The 18,776-nt window shown below is 33.8% G+C and overlaps 2 protein-coding genes across 11 annotated transcripts in view; one reads left to right on the top strand and one right to left on the bottom strand.

Annotated features, from left to right (window-relative positions):
* The window catches only part of LOC120770428 (FK506-binding protein 5), a 41,202-nt gene extending 32,055 nt beyond the window's left edge, over positions 1–9,147 (bottom strand). For 4 of the 10 annotated variants that reach the window (XM_040097883.1, XM_040097884.1, XM_040097885.1 and 1 more), the window contains exons 1-4: positions 8,072–8,291; positions 1,616–1,772; positions 1,113–1,279; positions 354–389 (exon numbers count right to left, since the gene is read on the bottom strand). In XM_040097883.1, the coding sequence (XP_039953817.1) occupies positions 354–389; positions 1,113–1,279; positions 1,616–1,772; positions 8,072–8,291 (580 nt within the window). Of the gene's footprint in view, positions 1–353; positions 390–1,112; positions 1,280–1,615; positions 1,773–8,071; positions 8,643–9,075 lie in introns of those variants that run through there. The other 6 variants (XM_040097887.1, XM_040097889.1, XM_040097890.1 and 3 more) reach the window with 4 other exon arrangements.
* Positions 9,148–11,260: 2,113 nt separating this feature from the next.
* Positions 11,261–18,776, top strand: part of LOC120770059 (serine/threonine-protein kinase DDB_G0283821) — a 40,235-nt gene continuing 32,719 nt past the window's right edge. The window contains exon 1 of the mRNA XM_040097178.1: positions 11,261–12,352. The gene's annotated coding sequence lies outside the window, so the exon portion shown is untranslated. The remainder of the gene's footprint in view (positions 12,353–18,776) is intronic.

Here is an 18,776-nt window from a genome sequence, read left to right as displayed (position 1 = left end):
AAATATACATATTTGTGTATATATACATACATATATACATATTTACAGGTACATATTTACAAACAAGTGGAGTGTATTGGCAACAATAGAAGTTCGTCATAAGGTGATAAAAGAGCTAAGTGGATCACTCAGGACATGGCATTCAGTGCAGGATGAAGTGCGTGGGAGAAAATTAATGACTATTTACACAAGACCAATACAAGAGATTTAATTAAATGATTGTTGTTGGTTGTTGCTGTTTTCTTGGTAGAGGTGGTAGTGGTGATGCAGTTGGTAAGTTGGAGGGTAGGCAATTTTGACTGATAAATAGGCGAGTTTCGAAAATCCAACTTTAAACGCACACTTTCACTTACCCATCACCCTAGGCGGACACGTGGCATGATCGGGACCTGAAGTAGTCGATATTTCAGAACAGTTTTATGTACAGTAGAAATCCAAAAGTCTAGTAGACATTAAGTAGTATGTAGTGCGAGACGCTCGAAGTATATTATGAGCTGCTCTCATAGTGATCATATTGTTACTTTGTTTCTTTTTCTTTAGTTTTCAATTACAATATTAAATTTTGTCCTTTTTTTATCATCAGCGATACGCATTCGACTCCACATGGTTGTTTCATTATTTACTCTATACTTCTTTGTATTTTTTTTGTTAGTCACAAATGCAAAGGTTAGCTGAAATCCGTCCTAATATACCCTAAATGGAAAACATCCTAACTTTTGTGTTTGTTTGAATTTTAGTTACAATTATTTTTCTGTTATTATTTTATTAAATTGAAGTGTGATATTTAATTGTAAAAAGTTTAGTTATCTATGTGTAAAAGAAATTGCGACTTATCCTAACTGCTGTTTTTTGAATAAGTGAAAAATTTTCAATCCCTGGTAATTCATAGACTAAAAACTGCAACTGCTTGCGGACTTTTTTTAAAGAACCCAAAAGAAGCCTGAATAAGTTTGTGCAAATCTTCATAAATGATGCTTAAGAGGTATATAGTAAATGCTTCAAATGTCACTACAAAATGTGCGAAATTCAACTACATAAACAAGTGTGAAATCAACTTTTGAAAATAGCAAAATAAAATATAATTCGGTTTATGAACACAACAAAGAACTTACAGAATAGAACAGCTACAAAGTCAGTATCCTCGATAATCTTTAATAGTATCTTTGAATTAACCTCTTCAATGCGATCGGGCAGGTCCATGGCCTCGAGAGAAGTGAGAAAATCAAGTACGCCCTCCTCGTCCATGAGATCGCCATCATAGATAATTGGTTCTTTTTCCCTGTGGGTTATATTTTTACATTAGTGTCTATGAGCTTCCATGTCGGTTTTGTTTCTTAATGTACTTATTTTGGAAACCAATAATATACGTATAATTTGCAATTCTGCTTAATTTTGAGAAAATTCACTTTATCCCAAACTCGCCAACACTGCTTAACCATTTTCAGCGAATATTCAAACCTAAGTAGTAGAGAACTTTCTTTGGATGGCTACTAAGTTTTTTATTTTGTTTAGATTAAGGGACGCGAGATCTTGAACTGTGCTAATATTTAACCTCGTTTATGTATACATATATGTATATTCTATATATGTATTCAAAGATTAGTTTATTATTTACCTGAAGTACGTGAGTGCTGGGAAATTTTTTATTCCGTATTGCTTTGCTAGTCGTTTGTCGTTAATCTTTACGAAGTCGACACCAAATGAATCGGTATCATCATCGATTTTTTCGAGTTCTGCTAATACTTTGTCACAGGTGATACAGCTTCGCGCATCTGGAAAGGAAAAGAAAGAGAAATGGTAAATGAGAAATAAATAGCACGCAGGTCTTTCTTAAAGGCAGAAAATTTGTATAAGTAATTATGGAAAGACATACCAGGAGCACGTTTTCAAAAATAAAGTAGTGCCTGTTGAACCTCTGACCAAAATGATCCCTTGACTTAGAAAAAATAACTTGGGTGGTACAGTTTTAGTAATCGCTTGAATAAAATTTCAAACATATTTAGACGAACAAAACTTAATAGATCTGTCACAGTTGGAGAAGAGGCAAATTGTGTTGTTGTTGAGACAAACGTGCAGCACCTATGTTGCAAACTGTGACAACATGTTTACTGACATGAGCAATTGTCTTGCGCTTCTTTCTTTGATGGAGAATTCCTTCTTCCCACGACAAAAATACGTTTTAACAACATCTTACTTTCGTGCCTTACAGCTTCTATAAATAGCTATAATTTATTTCAAGTCTTGAGTTTTTAAAATCAATAAACAATTTTAAAATGTTAAATTTTGATAGTAATTTGTCATAGGATCCATTCAAAATGGTACAAACTGATCTAAGTGTGTAAAATAAAACTAGACAGCATGTAAGATAGCGGCTATACCACTTTAATGAGGTATCAGCTTACTCTCTTATATAAATTCAAATCGATAACTTGATTTTTGGTTTTAAATGCGAATTTTTTTACAAGAAAGCAGTGTACATGATAACAAAGAAGGAAATGGCGAATCGAACACTGCTATATATTTGGTTGTTGAGATTTCCACCATTTCAAAGTAGAGGTTCGAAAGCGGCACGAATGATGCAGAATGTGTTTACCGTTTTATGTTAAGGTATTTTTAGATCTCACAAAATCAAAATTACTTTGTAAAAGATGATGCATCCCTTCAGTAGGTTGTCTATAAAAACAGACATATTTGCATGTCTGAATGTGCAAGTACGACGAGGTGCCGTTAAGTATTGCCAATGCAACAATGCATTTAATATTACTACAAACAAACATTCGTAAGCGTGTGTGTGTGTGTGTGTGATCGCATACACCTGTGGGGGTATCCGAAGATCTTGAATGAATGGTAAAAGGAGCATTTGCGAGCAAGAGCGGATTATTAATGATCACTAAACTGCCAACATTTTTTTGAATTAAATCATACAAATTTATGCACAACGATTAGGGTTGCGGCTGAGTGACCGCACGCCGCTTTCAGCCATTGCCAACTAAACCCCTTGTCAGCGCCTGCCTGCACCCGCACTACTTTCGGTCGTCGAGGGGCGTGGGTACTTCGGCATTGGCACTAGTAATTGTAATTACAAGTGTTGAGTTTGCGCCAGAGTTCGTGCAGGAAAATGTTTGTGGGTATGTATTGCCAATTCTAATGCATTTTGACTATTATTTGGCATGTATGTGTGTGTGTGTGTGTGTGTATGTACTCATTCCATTTGGGTAGGTGGCCTGCGGTAGGCCAATACGTGCAACGCTTTGAGTACTATATCTGATTTAAAACTAAAAGATGACAACGAAATGAAATTAAAAATAAATATGCAAAACTGCCATCGATTAAATGTTGCTGACGTGTTCGCTGTCGTCTCTCACAGTGGTGCCTTTGGTTGTGTTAATTACATGCCATTTGAATGACTTACTCTCTAAGGCCGGAAATGATTTTTTGCTGATATTTCGCTCTAACTTTATGCGGCAGAAATCACAATTTGTTGATTTATGCTAGATGTGTTTTTAAGTTGGAAATTTCTATAAAACATTACCCTGAGGACCGCCGAAACCAACGTAATTGTCCAAAGCATTAGTAACGAAAGTTTAAGAAAAGAGTATCAATTTTTTTAAGGATTTCCCCCAAAAATTACAGAAAGCATAGTTTGTAAATGAGAGACTACCTGCGGTAGTGCGACATTGAATTTATCGTTGAAAATATCAAAATAGTCAAGTATATATGTACATTATTTCCATAACAAGTAAGAAAAACCTAAGTTCGGGTATAACAGAACATTTAATACTCTCGCAACTTTTAAGAATCAAAGCCAGCATTTCTTTCGTATATCAATAGTATATCTAGAAAGTTTACCAATATTTTCGGAAGTTCGCAATAGGCACTGAGCTCCAAATATTCTTTATCTGGGGCTCAATAGACTTGGACAATTTTTGGTCAAAAGGCGGCACACTTCAAATGCACTATTCGTGCAAAGTTTTATCCGGGTACATCGGTTGGCTCTTGTTTTGATTACTGGAAAGTGAAAGAATTAGATGGAATTTAAAACTGTGTTGTATTTAGAGTAGGTTTGGTTGTAGTCCGATTTCCTCATTCTCGCACCGTAACGTAGGAATGTCCGGATAATATTATTTAGCAAATTTGGTTGAAGTCGGTCGAATAGGTCCTGAGATATGGGTTTTCACCTGTGTGGCCGGTAACTCTCCCATCGTCTTATTTTGACCCCGGCTCCTAAAAAGCGCTCTCTTCCCATCTCAGAATTAATATTTAATGTCGCTGGTGTATGATTTATTGATTTATCGCGCTTTTAGTCGTTTTTAACAGCACCGTTACATTGGAAGTGGGCGGTGTTATAATTAAATTTCATCTATTTTTATAGTGTTGGTAGGGGTTGGTAGGGATTTATCTAGAGCGAATTTGGTCCTTTTAGAGGGCGATACCACGCCCATTTTTCAAAAATTTCAGCCCACAGGTACGCCTTTCTACTGCAATACCCTGTGCCAAGTCATAGTTGTATATCTTAATTTAGTGCTTAATTATGACACTTTATATGTTTTCATTTCATGGCAAACTCGTCCACCCTTTTTTGCCAAGGAACACGTATACCGAGTTTCATTAAGATATCTCAATTTTTACTCAATTTATCGCTTGCACGGACGGACAAACAACCAGCCACTCGGAACTCAACTAGTCTCGTCATTCTAATCGTTTATACATATGCATATATAACCTTATATAACTCTATTATTTTTAGCTGATGCAAACAACCGTTAGTTAAACAAAATTATTATACTCTGTTCAATATGTTACGAGAGTAAAAAAGTATAGTACGAACTTATCCAAGATAAGAGCAGTAATACAAAAACAATTCTCATTAACTCTGAAAATTACAAATTTGTTTCCAAAAATGATGCTACAACTTCGTCTAAATTCACCATATGTACTATAAAGATTTAATCTATCCATGAATAAAGTTGAGTTTTTCTTAAACGCTACGTGTATTAAAAATAAAGATAAAATAAAATAAAAGAGTGGAACTAGGCCAATATAAAGGATTTTACAAGCTGCACTTAGTTAGATTGGATACACCTACTTATGTAAGTATTCAAAATACATATGTACATAAGACTGGGACTCCAATTGGTGTGTCGCTTCGCGGCTTCTAATATATTACTCTCCGTGTTATTTAACATTTGTTCGATTATCGCCAGTATTAAGTTTATAATTTCAATTTCAGACATATTTTCCATATTGCCGAATACGCACATCACTGATGGCACATCTGGTGCTCTAATGCAAGAAAGGCAGTTTTCCACACAAACAAATTACTCTATACCATAAACTCAATTGTTTACTTAATCAACAAGTTTTCTTTTCATCAAATGCTTTTGCTACATATGTACATATACATATGGATTACAATGATGAGCTTTCATGTATATTTTCAAACCCATAAGAAAATTATCTTTAATAATTCTCTGCAAAAATTTAGATATTTTTATCTTTTCATTGTCTTCTCCACATATGTACATATGTATGTATGTATATAATGCTCGTGTGCTGATTTTTAACTTTTCGCTGCAAAACGAATGAGTCCATACATGTTTGGAAGAATTCATGTGCTCTATTCTACATAAGAATCTATAAAGGCAAATTTGATCTTGTATCTTGATCCGTCATCTTCAGATTAATTAAATGTATTACGAGTGCAATTTCGAATGTGCGAAACAAGGTAGTAGTGTTGAAATTTCGTGCATCCCATCGCGGCGTTGAAAGCAACCCGAAGCCGTAAAGAATTTAGAAATATGGTAGAAACTGGGATGTAGGAAAAGCAATTGGCCAAAAATCTAAAAGTTTTTAGCTAAGCAGCTTCTATTATATGTTTGGTATCACCCTTTAAGCCATTCGTTTTTGGATCTCGTAATAGTATTAACTCGGTGTTTTCAATTTTGAAGCACGGTCACCATATTATTCTTGCTCTAATTTGACTTTGCGCACTGCTGGTAAAGGAAGTCTTGGATCCATATACATACATACATACAATACATAAGTATCATTTAGTGTTTTAATGCGAGAAACCGCTTGAAAATTCTATGCTCTGTAACTAACAATTTCAGTGTGCCTCTCATATAAAAATAGTTCAAACTAATTTTCTCAAAATCAGTAGACTACAATTATTTTCGTTCAATCAACCAATTTAGATTGCAGTAACACGTAAATTAAGCTTACGATCCAAATACATTATTATAATCTATTTCAAAATCTTCCGTTCTACAATAAAGGTCGCAATAGTTTTTCTTTACCATGAAAGCTATACGCATAGTTATACGTCAAGCTCACTGGGACTCTGTAATCCAGGAACTGAGCATTCAAATAAAAAATACCGCCTCCTGTGAGCAACACAGAATTTACAAGGCACTTTTATGAAAGCAAACTTGCACCGAGTATATCTTTGAAAGGAATGTTTTTACGGAAAAAACTAAAAGGACATTTTTGATGGAGCGAAATAAATTCTTATGGAGTATTATTTTTCATCAAAGTTTTAGGTTAAAGGTACAGCTCGAAGACAAAAGTTTACAGAAATAGAGTTTACTCGCTCGAAGGACAAAAGGTGCCGTTACTGCTGTAGCAGAAAACATTTTCAAACAATACTAAGTCAGCCGTTGATTAAATACACTTAAAACGCAATTTATAAGTGTGGGATAATGTTGTTGTTGTGTTGCATACTTTATTGGCCATTTCCACGCCACAACTCATTAATTAGGACTCAAAGGCATTGCAAGAGCATAAGGTATCAACAATAACAGGTGTTTATTCTCCATCTTTGCGATTTACATAATGGTACGTACCCCCTGATGGTAAAATCGCGAACGAAACAATAACATATAAATGGAACGGCATAGCGAGGGAGGCACTTCAGTTTTGTTTTTTCTTTTGTGAATATTGAATAATGTTCCCAGTGTTGGGAAAGTTCAAGTGTTCCCACACAATGCAATTGATGAAAAGAGCGGAACTGCGCTAGACCAGAGAACATAAAACAATTCTTTTACCATTTTATGCTCTCTGGCTAGATTCTGTTAGTGAGGGAGCTTGTTGGTAGCGTGGAAAGCTGAGCCAGAGAACATAAAAGAAGAAGAAAAGAAATTCTTTTATGTTCTCTGGCTGAGCAAGGTGAATTTCACAGGTGCACTTTGAAAACCAACTGTTTGTCCCTCTTTGGCGCACACAACTACACTCAAATATTTCGCTGCTTCGTATGTGTTCGTAAACATTTGCTGCCAGCTGATGTGGGGAAACAACAGCTATCGTTAGGCATCAGCAACAACAACAAAACAGTTACCAATCGACATGTACGCTTGCGGAGCTTTTCAAGAGTCACCAATACTACTTTGATGTATGTATATTTATGAACACAGCGTAACAATTTCAAAAATTTTCGAGCGCAGAATTGTTCACATTTTTGCCTTAGACGTTTTAGTGTGAGAATTTCAAAATTTCTTTTGCTTTTCGATTACTTTATTCATTTCGACTTTTGATATTTTATTTTCTATTACTTGTTTCACATTGCCTTTTCCTATTGTTGTTGTGCATGTTATACGTTTGCCATTCTATTTTTTACTCATTTTTGTGATTTAATTTTTTGCTGCGGTTTTTATATAATACGTACGTATGTTTACCCATCGTTACTGAATTGGAATGCTCAACACTATTTCGGTCTTCTGGTTTCGATGCTCCGTACAGTTTAGTTCACTTTACTACACTTTTTTGCCCCGATTTTTATTTAGTTCAGCCACTTTGTAGGTACATATGTCCATAGAATTCTTTTACTTTTTTTATTTTTTTATAGCACCAGTTCTTTTTGTGGAAAGGCACTTTTTTATTTTTTGGTACTTCTCAACAAATACTGGTTCTTTGCAAACATTTCTTTTTCCAGAAAAAGTTTTGCCTTTAGCTGTTTCTGATTGCTGTTTGCTGATAGCCGGGTAATTTCAGTAATGCCACCTACTATGTATATTTACATATGTGGACCCTATGTAAGTGAAAGTATCAACCCCCTTCCCATATTTAGAATACTTACACCAGAAGACAGCAACATAATCCTTGTCGGTCAATAATTTCTCCAATTGCTTGGCATTGACCTCTTCGATTACAGCCTCGGGTTCGATGGGCGCCGGTGGTGGCGCTACTGTGGCCTGTGATCCCTTTTTGTTAGCACAGTCTACATATCCGGGAAAACTGATGAGTGCCAATAGCGTGCACACGCATAACGTCAGCACTTTTTTCCGCGAAAAAGTCATACTTCTAATTTTCGATCGTATGTGTGGTGGTCGTTGGCGTTACGACCCCGTCGTTATTTTTTGGTAACGTAACGTTACGCTCCAATCTACACACTCCACTCTATGTATCTCACTCCGTTCCTAACCCGATCCACAGATCCCCTCGCAACGTTACGCTCCGTTTCCGTTCCGACTTAGCTTGAACGAATGAATTTTATTTTATTTTATTACTTTTTGTTTCCTTTAGGAAAAATGCAGCTGGCAATTTTTCGTTACGAATTTTCCGCACGACGTAGACTTTATGCAGTTGGCTTTTATATATGCTTTAAATTAACTTAAAATTAAAAATTTCATCTGTGAAAAAAAATTGAACTAGAACCAGAAAGAGAAAATATAAAAAAATTTGTCGATTAAGTAATTAATGCTGGTGGTTGCTCAAACAATATAAGGATGATCACTTTTTTTTTGAAATCTATTTAAATTATACAAATTATTCCGATAGCTTGAAGAACTTCAATTATTTCAATATTATATCCGATTTTTTTGCTCAAACACTTCAAAGATTTTTTCCAAATATTTCTAATTTAATTTGCTGCAAAATCGGATGTATTCGTCGCTCAAAGTAATTTTCGATGCTTTCAAATGAACATGTTTTCGATATATTTATATTTTTAGATATGTATATATTATATTTATGCTCTTTTCTAGTATATTTTTGGTACAAAATATTCATATATACTATATATATATATAAATTTATATATATATATGTATATTTAGTATGTAGTAGGAAATTTATATGAACTTCAACGTTTTCCGCGGACTGATTATATCTAGTATTTTTTTTTTTAATTTTTAGTTCCACTCCGTGCAGAGGTCCGCTCGCAACTGAAATATATTTCGTAGGATTTTGGTGAATTTTGCCTCGATCGCTAAGATCGGTACCAAATTCGTTAGGTGTGTGTGTTTCAAAGTTAGTGTGCTTGTCGCAAGTTGAACACAAAGGAAAAAGACAAAAATCGGAATGGTACGAAAATTGAAAAATCTATTTTTCTGGTAGGAATATACATATGTATATATGTATTAATGATATATTAGTGAGTACAAATATGTTGGTCGAAAATGTGCCAGTCGGTGGTCGTCACACTCGGAAAAGCTTCTCAGCAGCCGAGAGCATCGAGAGAGCAAAGAGCAGCATCAATTCCGAATTGTTAGCAATATTATCACTCCCGAACGACGAATATTTGGAAAAACAATGCAAGGAATGATTTGGAAAATTTTCACTCAAACCATAAAATTTCAAAATTGAAGGTGCTTACTTAGTAACTAATAGTGTGTATATTTGCTGTATGCACGTATTTATATTCATTGAAGGACGCGACACTGTATTTGCTTTTTGATAGGTTTTGTCTTTGGTGCTTTGTTCATTAATTTGATGACTTACAAAATCGAAAAATTAACAATATCACTAGATTGTCTGGCATTTTCATATTTTCGCATTAATTCAACTCATTTTGACTTTGGAATATAAAAGTTATAATTAACACAAACAATATGTATGTATGTACATATGTATGTGGTATGCAGTAATGACTTTGAAATAAAAAACAAGGCTGATATTTAGTAGGGATGTCTTCCGTGTTTACAGTTAGGAAAGTATTTGGCGCCATAATAAACTTGGTACAAATGGATTCGAACTGAAAATAATATTATTGGACATAATAGTAATTAGTCATATTGCTGGCGAAACGAAATAATAAATATCCTTTCATTATGATATTCATAACCTTACCATATTAAGTTGTACTTTCGATCACGTGCTCACCAGTTCAAACCGAATGATGAGACATACATACATACATATATACTTAATTTGGCTAGGGGTCTCAGCATATGGGCCGGTTTCAGTTCACATGGAAAAATGCCATAATTATTTACTTTACTCGTGGCCACGCAAAATTTACCACTACATATATTTTCTTAAATTTTTTTTCGGACTTGTTCGTTCGTTCGGGATTTTCTTAAATTTTGTCTTTTTTTATGTTCTCAGTAAGCATAAGTAAACTAAATTATATTATGTAATTATAATTATAATTTTTAATTTATTACATGCAATGAGTAAAACACAAACTAGCTTTCCTGTGCTTATAAAAAAGCGGCCGATTTTATTGTTTTTAAAGTATTAACGACTAAACTTCGTGTTCCAATTAAAAAATAATAAATAAAACATTAATTTCAACTATATTGCAAATGAATTTAAATTAAAAAAATAAAAAATATAATTTTTTCATCGCAGACCAGTCTGTTACATTTCGAGCGCATTTTGTAAAGCTCACTAACTTTCAAATGATTTTATCTATAGCTGAATGTATTTTGTTTTTAAGTTTTAATATTTTTGATAAATAACATGTCAGTAACTTAATTCTAACTAAATTATATACCGCAAAAAGTACCGCTATAAAGTAAGGTCAAATATGCACAACACTTGAAAATTTTGAGTGGTAAGCTTTGCGTGGACACGAGTGTGGCATACATTTCATAATTTCTAAAATGTACATAAATATTAATACATTTTTCCTCATACAATTGGAGTATTCACAATGTGTCATAAAGCATCATAAAATCATAAATTTTTATACTAGTTCGTTGTTGGATTGCATACTAACATAAGTTTACGCAAATACAGCTCTGAACGCTATGTTTTCGGATCGTTGTAACTTATAACTTTATGAGACTATGTGAAACCCCTAAATATAAATTTTGAAAATCATTAACCAATTTTACTCCGCCTGAAAGTATGCTTCTCATTGACACTGGCTGCTTTATAATCTATTACATTCAACTAAAATGAGCTAGTTGTCAATTGAACACATGATAGTAACAATGTCGCCTACTCTTCGTTAATATCCCAATTACTCACCGAGCATGTGCCTTTTTGCTCGCGATTCGTTAAAATACTCAGCTGGGGAGTAGAAATGAGTTTAGTAAAATTTTGTACTTGCTTAAATACGGTTATAGACACAGTAGGAAGACGCCACTATCAGCTTTTTTGATTACCAAATTCACTATCGTGACTGAAAGGGCTAAATAAGTTTTTACTTAAATTTAAAGCGTAATGAAAAGGAAAATATCCCCACAATTTTATTCGTGAATACATCATTTATTTAGCCAGTACAAAGTATTCAGTGATTCCGCAAACCTCGTCCCTCTCGTTGAAAGCACCAGCCAAACCCATTTCGTGGAAAATCGAAGCCACCTATCAGAACGTCGGCGAAAAGAAGCACGGAGGTCACGGAGTGTTGTAGTGCTATTCGAAGTGATAGCTGGAATATTAGACCTAAAGTTCATGAACTAAGCGAATAAGCGACGACATAAACGTTAAATAGAAGCTAATATCTATTTGTTCAGTAAATTTGTGACCACAAGAAGCACTGTTATCAATGCAGTTAACGGTCAAAGGCAAACAATACCAAAAAACACAACCTTTTAACCAACTTTAGCGTTTTTGGTTCTTGGTTCTTGGTGTGTATTTTGTATTGGTTTTAAAATGTAAACTGTTGTTTGAAAATCTTCGATTGAATGTGCCACAAAGTGTCGATTGCTTTATGTGCTACATTAATAAATTGTTATAACATATAGACATGTGTGTTGGTTAGAAATTCATATATGTACAATAAACAGTTAAGAAACTGTGTTAAATACATATATGAAAGAAGAAGCAATAAAATTGACATTGACTCAAGAAGGAAAAGCGTGCGAATGACATTTCTGCTGGTCGGCTAAAATACCAGGGAGAGCACGCAATATTTATTTGCCAAAGAGCGCAAGTGTTTACAAACCAACAGTGAGAGAAGTATTCCTGCATTTGTATGTAAATAAAAAATTATAAACGAGAACAACCCCAAAAAGTTAGAATATCCTTTAGTAGAAAACGTGCATTCTCAAAGTTACAACACAGTCGTCGGATTTAAGCTGCGGAAAAGAGTCGAACCAAATCTGAAACTCCAATAAACGTCAATATTTTGCAAATAAAAGTTTGTTGACAAATTGTTTAGCTGTTCAAAGCGAAAACAGCTGTGAAGGTGAGTACAAGTGACTACTATCGTATATGCACGATTCGTATTTATGTATGTATGTACTACATATGTATGTATGTATGTGCGTACATTAGTACGTATTTTTTTACAAGTACATGTTTGCATATAATGAATTGCGATAATTACAAACTGAAATTTTCCCGTCATTTTCCTTTGTTTTGCTATTTCAGTTTTGCATATAAAAAATCAACATTTCAATTGCATAACTTGCTTAATACATTATTTATGTACAAAGTTTTAGCGCATCAAAAATATCCGCATTTTTACAAATGTTCTGCTTATTTCAGTTTCTTGTGCTTCATGTCAGTGGGTTATTTTTAGGCTGAGAAAACGCCAAAAACTTAAATGAATGCTTTGAATTCGAAATTCAGACACCGCAGAGACATATTTGTTTGCGTCATTGAGTCAGATGTTTACGTAAATAATATACGCACGCACTTAAGTATTGTCTAAAATAAATTGACTTTCTTTAAAATTGCTCTCTCATCATCAAAATAACAAATTTATTATATAAACTATAATTTTAGATTTTTGTTTTTCTCTGATGCTTCTATAGACGAATCGTATTCAGCTCTTTACGTGGGAATGAAATAACAGTACAAATTTTCTAAACATGTACATACATAAAGAGGGCCACGGCAGCAAATTGCACCAGAAATACGAACTCATACATAGATATGTACATATGTATGTACATAAGATACTTTATATGAAGAAGGAAATAGGTAGAGGAAAACACTTTTTCTAAATAAATTTATAACTATTGTATTAAGTTCTCAATTTCTCAACTGCCACTTCAATACTTTCCAAGAGTTATTATCGATAGCCCTGATTCAATTGATATTTATATACATATGTACATATGGATGTATGTATATGTGTGTCTATACATGTGCAAATGTTTTTATATGTATGCGTATAACATTATTTGTCCATTAAACATTTATCTTAATATTATTCAAAAGCACACGCATATGTACATATCCATACATATAAACGTATGTATGTACATATATTTTGTACCACAATCATTCATATGCCTATGTTGATACCCTACCAATTTTATTTTTACATAATTCGACAAGAGACAGTAACGGAAAATAATGTATATACCTAATACATTATATAATCGCAACATATGTATCTTGGTATGGCCTTTTTGAGTTCAAATCTAATGATACAATATAGAGATACTCTGAAGACCCACTTCGGTATCAATATGACTAACTGTAGGGTATTTTCCTTACATATAGTAAACACGAATAGATAATGAAAACAAACGTAAAAACCTATTAAAAGTCGAAGTCTGCTTGCAATGTACTTGAGCGCCCTTAAATCAATCAGTATGCAACCTGTTGGCCGTATTTCAACATTTATTAAACATATGTATGTACTATATATGGTTATATGTACTATGTGCATATAGTATGTATATCCCAACCTCAATACCATACAATGAAACCAACTACTTAGCATTACCATGCAATTCGAAAACACCGAAAGCCCAACCAGCCGACTTCCTTTTGCCCTTAGAAAATATCGTCTCAAGACATTCTGTAATTAGAAACTCCTAGATGTGAACGACTGCAGTGCTACACTGAGTATAGCGATCCTCCAACTTTTCGATACCAATTTTGTTGTATGATTTGTTTTATGCTTCAAAATAGTCCTCAGCTTTAGCGAGTATTTTTTTAAGATTTGATATCGGGAAATAGTAGCTGGGGCCACAACGGGAGAATACGGCGGCTGCGGAAGCAACTCGATGACTTGTGACACAGTGCTATGGCAGTCAATAAAAATTGTTTCATGCGTATTCCAAAATACAGGCGCCATAATCTGCCAACTGACTGTTGCGTTTTTCGACGCTTTGGAGCGGGTTCTCTTCGGCAGCCCACTCGGATGATTGTCGATTAGACTTCGGAATGAAATTATGGAGTCATGTGTCATCCATAGTCACATATGAACGCAAAACCTCGGGGTTGTTAAGCTTGAACATCTCCAAACATTGCTCCGAATCATCATCTAGTCGTTGCTTTTGTTCAAAAGTTAGCTCGCGCAGCACCCTTTCCACAGAGGGTTTTTATACCAAAATATTGTTGATATCTTTAGACTGCCTGCTATCTCGAACAACTTCACTTTATGATCATCCAAAATTATTTTGTGGACTTCTTTGATGAACTTAGCATACCAATCCTTAATGGTTGAATTGAAATTCATCATCAAGCTTCAACTAAATTCACGAAAAAATTATCCGACAGCAGACGAATTTATGCACGCACATTTTGAAGGTTATGGCTAACTAAAGATTTAATTCTAATAGCGCCATCAAGTGTGAGGTCGGGAACTTTTCAATTGATATAATAGTTTGTACATATGTATCCGTCATATGAATATTATTGCATTTCTTGGGTTTAATAGTTTATTTGACTTGTTGGTTACTTGATCATTTGGTCAGATGACCGATTGCTTGCACGCATTGACGGCAATAATGGCAACAAGAATACCTAGCTGTAATGAGTGAAATTTTCCTCCAAACGCGTTAAATCGATAATGAAGCGGAAAATCGTCATGGAGAAGTTGTGTTATATAATTTGAAAGCTGAAGCAAGTTTTTGTACAGCTTTGATGTAAACATTGTGTGAAAGAAATAACAATTATTGTACAAAAACTTACTTTAACCCATTTCTGCCCGTTGGGTATTTAAATACACACGCAACAGTCTTCACGCGAAGAATCATATTTCGCAAGTTTTTGTAGATATCGATTTTTTTTCCTAGTTCATAGAAGAAATGTCAAACAAATACACTCTTTATAAGGCAGCACAAACTTTAGATTAATAGGTGCCCATTTTCAAGGTCAAAGTTGAAACATTTTAAAAAATCAGAAAATGTATTATCAAAGCTTTCCAGCAAACTAGAAAATAAGAAATACCTGTAAAATTAATCATAACCGGTTTTTGTAAAGGATTCTCTTAACAAACAAAAACTAAGAAAAAAATATTCTTAAGCCGCTAAGATCCTGGAGCTGAATATACTCACAATATTGAAATACCCATTGTGCAGATGTGTGTACTATATGCTGAAAAAAATTTGTGAATTAGAAATTTTAATTTTGTTTAAACACATAGTTTTTTTTAATCGCTTGAATGTTAATTCATATTAAAACTAACCAAAGCTTTTCTTTTGATAAGTTTTTTGAATATTTTTTATTTTCCCTTCATGTTGTGGTAATCCATTATGGAAGTCAAAACAGCATTGTTTTGAATGAAGTATTACCTCACATTTTCTGCAACCAAACTGAGTTTGTTCTTCACATTGGTGGCAGCGAGCACATCTGCTCAGTTTTGTTATTAAATGAAGCCGTCTGTACGCTTACTGATATTGTTATTATGCACCAGAACTGCAGTTCCTTGCATATTAAAAACTTTCACTGTCTATACATTTGATGCGTTTTTTATATAGTATATTTATACTTATTACACAATATCAACACCCGCTTTATTTCACAATTTTAATTTAACTTGACTTCGTAACACAGTTGATTTTGATCGACTCTTGACGAACAGCCGATCAATAGATTGTCACATATGTATATTAAATTTCAGATGCACTGACAACCCTCATTAGCCCCCGCATATCTCAGTTATGCTGAAATTTACAAAGCTGAAATTTCGCAGAGCAACTTCGGACCACTTACTAAGCCACGCCACCTACAATGGAAAATCAGACTGGAATGTAATTTTCACAAATCCATATGTACCATATACTGAGTACTAATTCCACCAAATCGCCCTCCATAGGTACATATGCACTAAAAGTTTGTTTCACATGCGACAATCAAATATTCTTTCCAGCTGAGTAAGCATACAAGCAATCGGATACTTACGAACTTGTTTTTTAGCTTGAAATAAAATAAAGCCATTCAAAGTTATTGGTTTGGCAGCCCAATCTCTTAAAAATCGTTCCAAAATAAAAATGTTTCGACTGCATGTATCGACTTCGTTTATTTCCATTATTTCTTAGTTTTCTTGCTATAGGCAAATAGCTGAACAGAGTTGAGAAGTGTATGTGGCATTGACAAAAGCGTCCTGACCTAACCCAAAATGTATAAAAGCATACAAACACATACTTTTTTTGCCATTATGCCAATCATTCAAATGCTCTTTCCCTATTCTTTTGTTTTTTTTTTTTTATTTATGTAGAAGAGTTTGGTTGCAGGCTTCTTCAAAGCCTTTGAGCGATTTTCATTTTGCTTGGCTTCTTCGGCAGTTTTCGGAAATATGAAATTTGTATTATTTTTTTTGAAATATGCTGGTTAGTGGCCGTGACAATCTTGATATACATAGTTGTATATAAGTATACATCAGAATTCAAAAACAAAAAAAAAAATTATATCGGCTGAACCGAGGCTATAGTACTCTTCACAAATGTAATATTAAAGGTTCCTTCGAAGAACTTTGATCAATCAGCTATAAGCTATAGTGACATCATCTGAATAATTTCTTCAGAGTTTGCACCATTCTTTCTTTACGCAATAATTCATGTAAAATTTCTTGAAAATATTTCGTCAAACGAAAAGCATAGCATACAAGTACTTTATTCCGATCGTTCATTTTGTATGGCAGCTATATACTATAGCGGGCCAATATGGGCCGCTCCGACAAATGAGCAGCTTTTAATTTTAAAATTTCAGGTAGGTATCTCAAAAACTGAGACGTACTATATATAAACAGACGAACGAACAGACAGACAAATGTGGCTAAATAGACTCTGCCCACCATGCTGATTATTTATATACGATTGTATATACTATATAGGGTCTCTGATGTTGCTCTTGGTAAGCTTAATTTACCCAATTCAGGCTATAATTAAGGGGACACCGCCATTTTTAGAAGATCGATTTGCCCAAATCTAGTACTAAATTTTAAATTTAGTAAAATGTAATATGGTTGCAAAAGCGGAAAAAAATAAGTCCGTACCATCAGGAGTTCCATTACTTGAGAAAATATCTCTCATGGCTCAGACTGGTTCACTTTACATCATATGTAACCGTCTGGAGGTCCATATCCGGTGAAAATGTGAGAAATATATGTATATATGTATATAGAAGTCAATATCATCTCTTAGACCCCACATGATAAATACACCAATTTCTATTATTCCGAAATATAAGACCTAAGGAATTTACGTAGGTATGTATATATTTAAATGTGTATGTATGTACATATGTATGTACATATGTAATGACGGCGGAAGAAATGCCAAGTTGGTAAAGTAATTGGAGCACTGTTTCGACTTAAGACAACTTCAGCCGTGTGAGTAGCTGTGTTTTCTCCTTAGTTAAATAAAAATATAATAAAATATAATTTATTACATTAGCACAATTAGTGCTCTTAATTTACATTTCAATGTAGTATCATGATGGAATTAAATATGTTTTACATATGCATATACTAAGTATATATGTATGTACATATGTATGTATGTATATTCGAAAACGTCGACCGGAACGGAGTCAATTAGATGTGCATTTTTATATTCCGCTTTTGCAATTAAATCACTTGCACTTAAATTGTGCGAAAAGTTTTAAATAAGTAATGAAACTCAATGCGAACTGTAAAATGTTGAAAAAAAATCTGAGATCAACTACAGATCAGTGTGCTTCAAACTAAAATCAACACTTTTCGCCATACAAACAACGGTTCATACCTTTTCAAAAATAGGCCAAACATGTCTAGTTGGATTGTGGCGCAAAGCCATTGGTCTAATTGAAACCCATTGGAAAATCGTTCTATAGTTGGTATACAATTTTGCTACAAAGTTGCACATTTGTATATATGATCCATATACTTGTACATACATAGCGGCGTATTTATTTCATATGCTAAGTGAATTTATATCTTTTATACATACTTATGTATACTATATGGATGACTGCACGTCGTTGGACTGGAGTGTACGCACTTTGCAGTCTTAGTAATTAGCAGAACCCGTTTCTGGAAGCTTCAAAAACGATACAGACACATATCAAACAGCTGTGAACTCTGATATTCGACGATATAAAACATCTACATACGCATGTACATATGTGCATACATACATTTACACATGTATGTGCATACATACATTTACACATGTATGTGCGGTCTTTTGTATTCGCGATTTGCTGACAAAGCGATATACATATGTACATATTCCAGCAATATCCTCTTGATAAAAGTTGTTTTATTTCATAAACGTAGACTTCACTTAACCCAGCTTTGTTCATCGTTTATTACATGCTACGCCCAGAGAAAAGCACGCTTAAAACATTTTTTAAACCATGTTTTATTGAGCAATTTTATGTCAAAATATTTTATATTTATTTTTGTAAACTTTAGAAAAAATAACAGTTGGATTAAATTAACTTTT

Source organism: Bactrocera tryoni, chromosome 3 (assembly GCF_016617805.1).
Source record: "Bactrocera tryoni isolate S06 chromosome 3, CSIRO_BtryS06_freeze2, whole genome shotgun sequence".
NCBI lineage: Eukaryota > Metazoa > Arthropoda > Insecta > Diptera > Tephritidae > Bactrocera > Bactrocera tryoni.
The sequence above is the reverse complement of the archived record's forward strand: the minus strand, read 5'-3'. Positions and strand labels throughout refer to the sequence as shown.